The sequence below is a fragment of the Bombus affinis genome, chromosome 7 (assembly GCF_024516045.1).
Source record: "Bombus affinis isolate iyBomAffi1 chromosome 7, iyBomAffi1.2, whole genome shotgun sequence".
NCBI lineage: Eukaryota > Metazoa > Arthropoda > Insecta > Hymenoptera > Apidae > Bombus > Bombus affinis.
The window spans coordinates 8,365,774-8,379,101 of record NC_066350.1 but is presented as its reverse complement, the minus strand read 5'-3'; the positions used below and the strand labels follow the sequence as shown (position 1 = coordinate 8,379,101).

General features: G+C 40.5%; 1 protein-coding gene across 10 annotated transcripts in view; it reads right to left on the bottom strand.

The window, feature by feature from the left end:
- The window catches only part of LOC126918880 (uncharacterized), a 92,375-nt gene that overhangs the window by 37,181 nt on the left and 41,866 nt on the right, over window positions 1–13,328 (bottom strand). For 8 of the 10 annotated variants that reach the window (XM_050727381.1, XM_050727377.1, XM_050727380.1 and 5 more), the window contains exons 3-4: window positions 10,151–10,370; window positions 616–844 (exon numbers count right to left, since the gene is read on the bottom strand). In XM_050727381.1, coding sequence (XP_050583338.1) covers window positions 616–844; window positions 10,151–10,361 — 440 coding nt within the window. In that variant the 5' untranslated portion in view covers window positions 10,362–10,370. Of the gene's footprint in view, window positions 1–615; window positions 845–5,962; window positions 6,061–10,150; window positions 10,371–13,328 lie in introns of those variants that run through there. The other 2 variants (XM_050727384.1, XM_050727387.1) reach the window with 2 other exon arrangements.

Sequence of the window (13,328 nt, the reverse complement as noted above, 5' to 3'; positions counted from 1 at the left end):
CGATTAAATCTGATCCATTGATTTTTCTTTCTTATGTGAATTAAATACGATTATCGAAAGTGAGTTAGATTTGGTTATAATATAATCAAATTATACAAAAGTATGCCAGTTCTGTGCCAAAGTCAAGTGTAATCGTAACGTGAATTGAACTGAAGTTTTTTTGCGAATATCTCGGAAATTAAGGCCGAGCGACGGTAACGCGCATAGGGAAAAGTTGCTCAGAACGTACGCCTTGACAACATATTTCAAGGTCGTTGAAATCGGCGAGGTCGTCCGCTTCGTAAATAATTACGATTTTCACTTTTACGCGGTGAAATATTTAAGAGGTCCCGTCCATGTTCATGAAATTTACAGTAAGCCTTTCTTACTAAGTAAATCTTTCTCAATGCTGATTTTTCAACTGCCAAACCTAACTCTCTGTAACGTTATATAAGCAGCTACTTCTTCTTGCATCGTTCAAACAAAACTTCGTATTTCATTCAGCTGAGCTGAAATTCCAAGCGCAAAGAATTAACAGTTATCTAACGCGAAAGAACACGAACTACCAGCGTATCTCGACGATCAGAATGAGAATAAAGAACAACAAGAAATTAGGCAACAAGTGGCAAAACTCACCTGTCTCGATCGCACGAGTCCGTGAGTAGCTCGCTAGCGCTCCTGCTGCGAGCCTCTTCGGGACGTCCCGCAGGATGTCTGTCGGTGATGTCTTCCCTCGGAAGTCGTACGAGTTCCGCATCTCGATCAACATGGCTGGCGACCACTCGAGCATCCGCAGGTCCTCGACTTTTACGCCGAAAGATTCTCCTGAGGCCACGAAGCGGATGGAAGCGGCGCTTCTTTGGCTCTGTGGAGACCAAAGGTACGTATACGGCAAATGTATTTCTTGCGACTGGGCGAAGCCATGAATATAAAATAAAATTTATTTAAAGACGTTTCTAGATGGACAGACTTTTATTAATTGTTACCTGCCGACTACAAAGTGAGATTAATTTGCAGAAAAATTAATTCACGTTCGTCCATACATACATCGTATGTATATTAATTGCTTAAATTTTATTTAATCTTTTCAATTGTTTTTGTAATTTACTTAATCTTATGTTAAAACAGTAGGCGAGGTTTCATTTTGAACAATTTAATGATTTTAAGTTGTACAAAGGTGTATACAAAAATTAAATTAATCATATATTTCGTACACATTAATCGATGTACTTATTTTCTTTTTTCCTTTTTTTTTTTTTGGCTTTGTACAATAAGGTTTGAAACTTCTCGTGTTCATGGAAACAATTGGTTTAGGAAATATTTTGACTCTAGCGTTGTAAGATTTAGCGCGTGAAAGGAAAAACGCAAAGTAATACTTCCCTACGTTTTCTTGTTATCCTACTGCTGTTTTCCTACTGCTTTGTATTGCTTGGGTAGAGATGATATATTGCAGTCGTAAATTAAAGCTTTAAGAAGGAACATCCATCGATGCTTACTCGCATTCAGAATCGTACACTGAAGAAGCAATTTCAATCTTCGACTACGGAAGTTATTTCGTATTAGAATCATCGGAACGTTTTGTCACAAGATTCACATATTACATGTTCAAAGTACGTACTTCCATGATCATCGCTGATTTTATGATCGCGCTATATCGTTTTCACCTAGTACTTACACATTACAATCTTCATGGTGGAAACATTACACGTGCGATCATCGTACAAAATCGTAAAGAACCAGCCAATTAGCCGGGCCGATCTCGCATGAACTTTCTCTTTGGCGATTGCGTAACAAGCGTCGCGTCGCGATGTTTGCGCTCAGACTCGAGCGGATTCGAGCGAACCTGTTATCAATGGGAAGTGAAAACCTGGCAGCTCGATCGAGAGAAACGAATCCCTCGTCGCGTGCAAGTTTCTCTCGATTAGAAACCACTGTTCCCGGTCATTTTTCTGATTGCTTTTATTTTTTGCCCCCTTCGATGAAATTGCCTCTGGATTAGCGGATAATTCGTTCGAGCACTCGTGATGAATAGATCGCGTATGTTTCTCAAGATTCATATTTTTACGATGATTAGAATAATCATTTAGAGATCTAGTCTCTAGTATAATATCCGGACTGCGAGATATTCGCGTAGAACGAGACTTTTTAAGGGTTTTCGAGGTCACTGAAGACGAAAACAACGGTCGTTTTTCACGGAAATAAAGCGTAACAAATTTCGGTCAACCTGTTAATGCCTGGCATCCTGGTGGAATTTGACGAAATCTTTTTTAAGATATGGCACTTTCAACATATTATACGGCTTGTTCTATACGTATTTGAATCGTGAATTTATTTTCCAGAGAGTGGTGAGCGGTAAGCGGTAAAATTGGCATCTGGAGCATTGGCATTGGCTGCGTTATCGCTTGTTTTGCCGTTTACCGCTGTGTATGATCACGTATGGTCATACGCGTATTTTTACAGTTATGGCCAAATGTTCATGAGCCCGAATTTCCAAAATCGTTTATTTCCGCGAGAAACAAACCTTATTTTCGGCATTAGCGACCTAAAATGTCTTCGAAGAAACACATTCGGATGAAAAGTTTTTCTGTTCGGATACTACATTTTATTCGACATTTATTTCTCTGCCACTTTAAGATTCGTTATCCTGCTAAATTGTGTACTCTCTCTTTCTCCATATATAGTATTTTGCAGTGACTAAAACAAATTAAAATTTGTCGGTACCAAGATTACAGAACAGAGTGAATGCTATAATTTTCAATTAAATTATTTTAAATATTCGAGGTTTCCGATATATGTAACTTCTACAAGATACCATGGCAACCAGTAGGATAGACCGAGGCGAATCGGATCAACGACTTAGAACGATGGCGATATAACAAAAATGAACTGAATTCTTGTTTTGATCCGATTCACCTCGTATCTACGTAAAGTAAAAGTTTTAATTTTTAACCTGATCGATCTCCCGTTTCTGTGCATTTAAGTATCACAGAAATACACAAATATTCAAAATTTAGTGGTGAGTCGAAGAAAATCGGACAACAAGCGAGTTCGACTAAAAGCAAACAGATAATCACACCGAACTGCGTTCCTATGTACGTACAAGAGCTTATCGATCGAAGCTTGTGGATCGCTGTCTATCTCACAGATAATCCCTCTACTAAAAGCAGAACATCGGTCTTTAATGTCACCAACGGATGAATCACGTTGAAAGGGAACCGTATTTCGCCGCGTGTCCTACTTTACGTTAACCTCGCGACAATTTTCACGCTACGTGCCGGCGGGCAGAGAAAATCGGATTTCCACGGAACGTTTCCTGACTCGACGTGGGTGACCCATTCTAACGCTTCCCAAACTATTCCAACGTTTATCGTAGAAAAATTTTATGTGTTACGCTATACAACGATAAACTCGTCTTAAATGTCTCTAAACTGTCTCTTGAGCGTCGTCGTTCTATGTTTGATCTATCGTTCGCTTGAAGACAACGCGTTCGATGATCCTGTTATTCGTCCTAAACTTGTTTCTTCCTTTGGACTTGAACTAATCACATTTTGATCAGTTTTAAGACACGAATGCTTACTACGTGAAAGACAGCAGAGGACTTTCCATGATCGATTTAACTGCTTCAATCGTACATTTATTAACGTCGATAATTTTGTACAGGTTTCTTAATCTTTTTTGTTCACATGCCAATTTCAGACGAAAGTTATTTCTACTTTTAGTATCCTATAATGTTTCCCTTTGATTGTATTTTTTTTTATTTGTACTCTAAAGGATTTTTACCCGTCAATCTTGATGATTAATGAAAATTCACGCGTATATTGCGCGCACGTATGTATATCGTGCAAAACTTGCATAACCAAATGGTAGATGCTAAGACATAATTATTAAAAAATGATAAATTCTTTATACGTACGTGTATCTGAACCTTGCACAGCTACACAACATTGTAATAGATTAATCGTGTACTTGACAATCAAGAACTAACTATCACGTTTCATATAAGATCAGTTGATATGTGATATACGTTTTTAGATTTATTTCATATTTTATCAATATAATCACGACTCTGGTGTCTCGTTACGATATCAATGATATCAGCAAAATTTTAAAATTTTTCGTATGTGTAGCACACATAACGTATTCGTAAAAGTTGTATTTGAATAATTTCGTGGGCTAAGTCGCTGACATATATATAATATAGAAAAATAATAAAAAGTACGGTATAATAAAATATATTCGTTCTTTCGAGAGCGTATTATTTTTTCGAGATGAACGGATCGAGAATTCTCTTCTGCAACTCTGACACTTGAAGACGACGACGACAGGTTATCGGGTAGCGACAACGGGATGCTGGATAAGCAAATAATACGAGTCCTTGAGAACCGTGTGGCACTCGTTAACGCACGGATGCCTTTTAATTGCGGAGTATCGGGAGAAAGGGTCGCGACAAAGAGGCGAAGGCAAGGTGAAAGGGAAAAAAATCCGGGGGACGAGGACTGCACCGGCGCAAAGCGAGACCACGTTTTGAATCGTCGAAAAGGCACGAAGAATAGGATCAGAAGTGGAGGGTGCGACTCAGAGGGTTAACCGCGACACCCTCTGTTCGTCCTCAGTCCTCCACGATTAAAAGCCACACGCAACGCACGGAAACTGCCTGGCTATGTCTTTCCTCTCGAGACCCGAGTCTCACCAAAGTCGTTTCGACAAAGGGTTGCTGCTTTTTTCTTTTCGACAAATCCACTCGACAACCGCACGCCCCTCTAGACACGCAATTTCCTTGCGATACACATCGTCTAAATTCGCGATCGCGAAATCACGGCGAATTGGCACGAATGTAGGCGTTACGCGTATGTATATGTATGTATGTGAGCGTAAATTCGTAGTAGAAAGGAAGGCTGATTTAAAGATTAAGATTCCAAGGTTTGAAATAGAACGAAAATAAAAAAAAGGACGAACTTGTGGAATTTTACAAATTTTTTTTAAGCGATAATCTCAATAGGTAGAAGCTATAGGTTTTATAACAAACGATTAGTTTTAACGTTTATTATTGCGGAAGCTTATCTATTTACGTTATCTGACTTTACTCGTAGCACGAATCTAGGCCCACGAATATCTTCAATATTTTGCTGATTGCGAAGTATTTTATTGACATTTTCATAACGATATATAGGATGACACGGTTAGCAAGAACAAGATAACATTGCCGGAGCATATAACTGGAACAACTTCGATCACTCTACTTATCTAAACTTCACTTTTATTGCAAAGAAATCTTAATTAGTACGCGGTTAAATATACTCTTGATGAATGAATCAGTTATCTGAATGTGAATTCAAGTTACATAAACGAAAAGCCATATGTAGTGAATCAATGAACTTCTGTTATATGAACTTTTTGTTTTCCGACGAATTCAAGTAAATGAAGTTCTCTGTAAAGAATGATTTTAGTGAAAAATATTTGAAACGAATGTGGAATGGTTTCGTAGAGGGCATAATCTGATATGATTAATCTTTTTCTGTGGACACATAGAAGACACACGAAAATCAGGCTTGTTTATTTTTTGATAATATTATTTATCCTTTACAGTGTAAATCTATAGCTCGTCGTTCTCTATAAAAATGTATCAGTCTGTTTACATAAAAATATCACTAGTTTAGGATGTGTAAATTACATTGCTTTAAATAAATGTTACATTGAAATTGAAATATCTTCTAAACCGATATATCTTTTTTATGGAAATTGTTGCGTCGTTTACCACAATAAAAAACATATGATTTTTCATTAAAGAAGAAATAAAACAGTGGTTGATCTTTATGTGTCATTTACGTATTGATCTTCAGAGAAAACTAATTACGTCAAATTACGTTCCTCTATAAAACTATGCAACATCTATTTCAAACATTTCTAACTAAAATCGTTACTTACAAAAGAATCGAAGTGGTTACAGTTATGTGTTCCTGAATATAGGCAACATGCAAGTTACCAAAGAGGTCTGCGAAATCCTCGTAGAATTGCATCCAGGTAAATTTTCCAAGTTATTGTAAATCGCGCATAACGGTATAAACCTTACTAACTTGACAATTCGATAACATAGAACCATCGTTAAGATAAGGTAACCATCGATAAGATACGCTTCTGCTATATGATATCCTATCTATTAGTCCTTATAAGGTAAAAATCAACCGATAATCGCGTTTTTCCATACCCATATTGAAGAAATGATTTATTTTTCGTTCAGCGATTTAACACGTTTCTCTCGTGTCTTTTGTTTTGTCTCATAAGCCGTGACATTTAATTTTTGTTTGTGTTGAGTTGTGGGCTACGTCGATACACGCGTATCGTGAAAGTGTGGCCCATTAACTCTTTGAGTGTGTAGTCAATGATATGAGTAATACGTTAAATATCCGAAAAGCAATTCTGTGTTGTGCAATTCTTGTGTTTAACGAAAAAGTATCTTGTACAGGTACACAGTCACCGCTGTATGTAACGCGATAGTACAGTCAGGTTTTCTATGATAAGTATTCAAATACTTTCATGAACTACTGTATAACGACTCCATCGAACGTTATCAGCGCGTGTCGTCTCGGGACAACCGCATCTCCGCGAGAATTTCACTCGGCAATTACGCGACGCTTCGATCCCAAGCTGTCACCTTTTTTGTGCGCTTTCACGCGCGCGTGACTGTTTTAATCTATTCCAGCATACTGGTAAACGAGCAGGAAAGTCGCGAATAGTATCTGCGCATAATTGGAAATCCTATAATTCTTGGGTAAGCTCCGCGCCACGGAGTAACTTAATACGCGCGTTCGAGTGGCCATTCATTCCGCGATTGGCCATGGCCTAGTTACGCCGATTCTGTAAATAACCGTGTGCGTGTTCTTGCACAATATCGACTGGCCACCACCTTCCTTTACCAAATTTCCCACTCGATTCAACGTCTCGATTGCACTCGCCAACAACTTCTACCCGAACAAAGTTTAAAAAGTAAGGTTGCAAGGAAACTCGATACTTTTCTCTTAATAGGTACACGTTGTCGTTCCACGGATCAGATATCGTCCACGTCGAATAACGCTCGAGGGTACAAGGCACAATGTATTGGTGGCGAAGTTTAAGCAAAAATTCGAAGAAAATGTATTTTTTGTATTTTATTGAACGACGTATTAGTTTGACGTATACGCGATGTTTGGTTCAAGTTGAAATTCGATAAGCCAAATTATCACGAAAGCTGCATTTTAGGAGAGAGTAAAGATATCCTCTACTCCATCTGAATATTTTTTTGCTGTACCTGGAAAAAAGAAATCGTAACGATTCCATTCCAAGATTCGTTGAAATTTGCGATCGTCATATTTTTCAACATTGCAATGTACGGAGTTGATCAACGTGTCTTCTGAGCAACTCAAATACGCTTGAGATATCAAAGCTGCCTTCTTATTGCTGAAAATGTTTCGGTTGTCAATAACTCTATGAAAAATTGCCGAACAATCAAAAGGGAACGTTGATCGCAAAAAAAAAAAACGGCCGGCTGTTTCGCATGTACTTGACACTCTCTGCGAGTATATTCTTCACGCATCAGCTACTGCGACATCGCTCAACCGTGAAAAATAGCGTCACGCGCGAATCGCACGACGTAGCCTGTGTCTGCAGCCAATAAAAACAGCTGTTTTCTACGTTCTCCGGATAGAACCGAAGCAACGGTGTACCACGGCCGTTTACGTAACCACGGTTTGCCTAATTTCGACTTCGAATCGACCGGATAATCCGCAGGCGTTTTATACGTTGCACGAGTCCGCTGATCTCGTTTCACCGACTCGTCAATCACTTTACAGTCATCGTGCGCCTATATTTCAGCTTTGGACAGCTAAAACTCGTTTGATTCTAAATGCGAGAGACTTCTAGTTGCAAGAACGGAGGAATTCTTTTGGAAGAGATAAGTGCAAGAGACAATTAAACGAATCGCGTTGGATAGTCGAGTTCTAGTCTTTTTTAATATTTGCTATGTTTAAATTGATAATCGCAACGGATTAAAAAATCTTGCGCCTTTTAAATTTATGAAACAGAGACAAATTTTGTAATAATCGAACTATTTGATTAAAAAATACACTCGATAACTACGATGCTTGCTGTATGGAAAACTGGAACACGAATTGTGGTGTAATTATCTTCTCTGCAGGTGATCGTATAGAACCATCGTATAATATATTTCTTTCAACGGAATTATAATTTTTAACGCATTAATCGACGCAATTCGCAACTATATGTTTGCCATAAATCTACAGAACGTTCTCCAGGAAGTTTTTTAATTTCAAAATGAAATGAATATTAATTAACTGCGCGTGTCACAAGGAAAATTAAATTATACAACGTTCTGAAGGTTTCATTAGAGATATATCTTACCGCGGCTTGTGTTTAATAACAGCAAGTGTCTCGCGACTCATGGGCGGAAGTCGCGTTTAAAAAGAAATTCCCTTCAGTAATCATGGTATTACGATACACGACGATGATCGATCGCGTGCAAGCCATCTCGGGCGGGATTTAGAAAACACGCGAAAAGTTTCTGCTGGAGCAGAAAGATGGAGGGATTAAGGTGAAAGTTTCCGGTAAGAGATTTCTGGTTCCGTTGAACGGCTGAGCGTGCTCCGAGAATGAGAATAATGGACACGGTCGCAACGAGTTATTAAAGGGTAATCCAGCAGAGTGCCCTTTATTCATTGTCGTTGGAGGAACGTGACTTCGTTGCCGTTACTCGGGACGTTGCGTTTCCGAGTGGGACCAACGACCTCTTTATTTTCATTAGCCTCCGGTAGATTACGAGGCTCCGGGGTAGATTAACTCGTAAGTTAATATCTCAATCGGCCGCGTGATTAGCGATTAACTTAAACTGCGTTTTCGAAACGCTGCGGGCTTGCCTCGCTTTTACCGTTTCCGCCTCGCGATTCAATACGCTTTTCGTTTAACTCGCGTTCGTTTCTATTTTCGTCGAATATCGAATCCAATCTTTACTTCCGCGATGAAGTTTCATAGAACTCGAATGGCGAACCTGAATTGCCACTGTGAAAAATAAGCAAATTGTCTGTATATTTTTGTGCCACGATATATGTGGATATCGAGTTTATCTTCTAGTTGAACGGTTTAATTATTTTATACAACTTTTCGTTGTTTTGGCAATATAGAAAGAAACGAATCGTTTAAGGGTCATTATAGTTAGCGATTCAAGCGTAACATTAAAAGAACTACAACTTTTTACGCAATTTGTGCTTAAATGAAATCGAGCATTGCTTACAATATGCTCATTTTAAGCGTACTACTTGAAGGTGTCGTGTAATTTATGGATGATAATGAAAATGTACAATATTTGTCGATGTACGATGGAATAAAGGTTGCTCGTGTTCCTCGGATAAATCGCCGACAAAATTGTGAAATCGATAGGACAGTCGAGCAGCACCGCGGAGAATGTACCGTTTACGTAAATCCGTTTTTCATAGCACGGCTCGTTTCGCCGCGACGCGACGTTGTAATCCACGTCTGAGACCTTGAAAATACGATCTTCGAGTGAAACGTCGTTTTCCGAATGCTACCGTCTAGACCGTAGCCGTGAGCACGCAATTTTACCTTAATTTATCCTACCAAACATTCGTCGCAATGCTTCGATCGATCGAGAGTTTTCAATTTTCGGTATCACCTACCGTATGATACTTAGTCAACAAATTTTGAAAGTCCTACGGAAGTTCATTTTCACCTTCCCATTGAGAAATAATCAAACAGCTCTGTTGCGTGAATTTTTCCATTCTAAAGCTAACAATTTCTATAAATTTGAAATAATGAAACTATACAAATAAAGTTATTACCTGAAGAAGTGGATTAAATCACGCAAAAATTACTTTAATTAAATGTATCCAGAAAATAACCGGACAATTTTGTTGCACGAATTTTTCAGTTTTGAAACTGACAATTTCTATAAAATTGGAATAACGGAGCAATTACTCATTGGAAAAGTGTATTAAAACGTGTAAAAATTACGTCGATTAAATATACGACGTTTGAAGAAAGCTACACGCGGTTAAAATTTTATTTACAAACCGAGATAAAATTTCCATATGCACCAAGCTAATATTTAAACCGATTTAAACTAACTCTAGTCACTAAATAAATAGAATTAGTAATGTAAACGAACCTTTTGGTAGCGGATCGACGCTGTTCTGTGCCGAGTACTCGCCGAGGCCGTGCGTTCGATGATGTTGATTCTGATGATTCTGCGGCGGGGGCGACGCTTCCCTGACGCAGCCCATCAATGTCAGGGCACCTCCGACCCCTCCCCCGCCGCCACCACTACCTCCTCCTCCCCCGCCGCCGCCTCCACCTCCGGTGGCGGTGCTCGTCGACATCCTGCTGGTCTGAAACACCCCGAAGAACCATGTCGCCACGTAAGACTCTGTGACACGCTGATACCATGCTGTGAGAAACGAATTCTCCGCCCTTTTCCAGCTCTTCCAGCCATCCATCCTCCTGTCTTTCGTTTTCCACGATCGGCCGAATTTTTTCTCGCTCGAGCACGCTCCCGCACTATTTCCGCCGCCCCCCGAAGCACCACTGATCTCACAAGCGGCGCGCGTACGAGGCAAATATGCCGAGACAATTTCGGGATATCGATCTGTACCAGCTGACCTTAGTCTCCGTTCATACCGACCTTGCACAATGCCTCGTTACCATATCCACGCGCTCTGCCCGGCGACCGGTTCCCCTGGGAACGTACAAGTCTCGAATTCGTTGCTCAACCACCGAGCACGCGTCTCTTCTCTTTTTCATTCGCGTAATATTATCCCGCTCTATCATAAGCGAAAACGAACCAACGTTAACCTAACCCTAGCCGTGAAGAATTGAAAGAAACAGTTCGTGTGAACTCGGATACGTTCGTTCGGTCGTTTCGTAACTACCAACGTCGTTACATCGTCTCGAACGTCAATCTAACGATCCGCCCTACGACACACTATTATGTCACTGCGTCCACTGCGTTTCACTTTCCTCTGTCACGGCTCGTCTTCGTGTTTCACGATACAAGGTCACAGGTCGTGCCTCCGTTCAACCTGTCAAGACCAAAAATGCCAACGAGAGGCCGGTTGAACGCTTTGAAGTATCCAGACGAAGCTCGTTGACGAACTTCGAGGACGGGGTACTCAGCTTCCTGACCGATTTTCCGTTCACGGCGGGCAAGAAAAGGGCGAGAAGCGGAGACGGGTCATGGAAGCGTCGCACGCTCCTCACTGTCACATCGTGGTGATCCCTCTTTCCTCTCCCTCGTGTTTCTTGGTGCGTGTCGTTGTAGGCTTAGGTTCCTCGTCTGCGCGGTACACTCTCACGGAGAGACGAATAGCCGATGCAGCCTCTGCGTGTCGACAGAACGACACTCTTTCTCTCTCCCTCTCTCTCTTTCTGTAGCAATGGGTCAGGAGATGGTCTCCATGGTAACTGCAGCTAGCGAGGAGTGTAGGGGCGGCGGTATCGTGCATCGATTGCACCCTCGGCTGCCGGATGACCCTGACCTTCGCACAGCTGACGACCACGTCGGATCCGCGTGCAGCGCCGCGGGATGTGCAAGGTTGTCGGGCGAAATTATCGTTGCCGGTTCTCGTTAAGGTATCGTTACGGGCTTGCGTTACACCTTTTACGGTGAGCCTTTTAAATCCCCCAGTGCGGGACCGCTGCATCCGCGTTTCTCTTCTCTTCGCTTCTGGTATCCTCCGCTTCGACCGTGGGTCGAGCTTGACCGCGAGGACGATGGTAGTGTCACGGTGACCCGGAAATAGGTGCGGCATTGATGACACGGTGACGGTTTCCACGTGTTACCTTAAGGTCGTGTTGTTTCACGGTGACAGTAACTGATATGTTTCTGACAGTGACTTGATTATTCTAATTGTTGGAGTAGACGGTATACGTGTAGTATTCTGAATAGAACCATGTCTTGGATATTTTATGCTTTCTATTGTTTATATCTCTTTTATGTACTACTAGCTAAAGATTTAGAATTCGAAACGGCAGAACGTATTTTTCTCGTGTGATGTTCGCCTTCTTTCAAATTTTCGAAATATTCCTCGTAATGATGCGACATCAGAGATATTAAAATTTTGCTCGTCTCAATAGTTACAATAGTTAGAAACTTTGTCAACTTATCGGCTATGTTTAAAAGATTTCTGTGCACCTGACAAACTGTTCTCATTTCCAATTACGTCATATTGAAATTCTGCCGTTTATTCACAAAGCGATATTAGAATTTGAAAACCAACGAAAATTTTGTTCTTTGTGTTTCCCTTCAGTGATTTTCGTTTCTTCACGCAGGGCGGGAGAAACGTAAGCTTTAAGAGATTAAACCTTTGCGCGATATCTGATCTTCCTAAGGCAACGAAGGGTGGATATGTTTACCGAGCTTCCTTTGAGCTTTTGTAAATCGTCAGTTTTGCCTGCGGAATAGCGCCCGTCCGTTGAAACATGATTTGTTTGCGGAGCAGCTGATAAAGGTTAAAGGCTAAGCGCTCTTTGTCATCCAACCATCGTTTTCTACAAAGGATGACGTTTAAAATTTCACTGGATCGATCTTGTATTTTTAACTTTTTTTCGCCTTCGAATTAGCTTCGATAAAGCGTCCACATTGAAATTGATACTCAGATTGACTCGTTCACATTGTTACGAGTCTATGGATAGCTGATGAGGTGAAAGTGTCGACGCTTTTATGCAAGCGTTTACAATGAAAGAGCAGCAAAGGCTTGCTAACGTTAATCGAGCTAGATTCGTTAGATAAAGTCAGGAGATTGCCACGACCTTGACATAGCTGCCATGAACTATGTCGCCGATGCAACGACTTTAACACTTGGTATTAGCGTCACCCGCTTTGATTAAAGCGCAACCCACACCAAGATTCGGGGCTGCCCGACATTGTTCCGTCCTCTCTCTCTCATACTCATACTCTCTCAAATTCACTTATACGCTAGCCGTGAAGAGTCAACGATCTTCCTTTTCCTTAACCTGTTGACCGAGGAGGATGAATTAACTCGTTACTCTAATACTAATTTCTTGGAATTTGACGCACCGATAGACACCTTTGGGTATTTCACGAACACAATACTAACAGTGTGATTCTAATATAGCGCTATTAATATTACTTCATTCATTTTTTAAATGTACATCTGATACTTGTCATTACATTGAAATACCGAAATGTTTAAGCAATTTCGGTACTATAATGTAATTAAATTTAATTTATTTGCTTTGGTTAATGGAATGGACCCTTTCATACAAATATTACGAGTGGCAGTCACGCAAGTGGAACAATATACGTAACGTGAGTAAAATTAAACGAG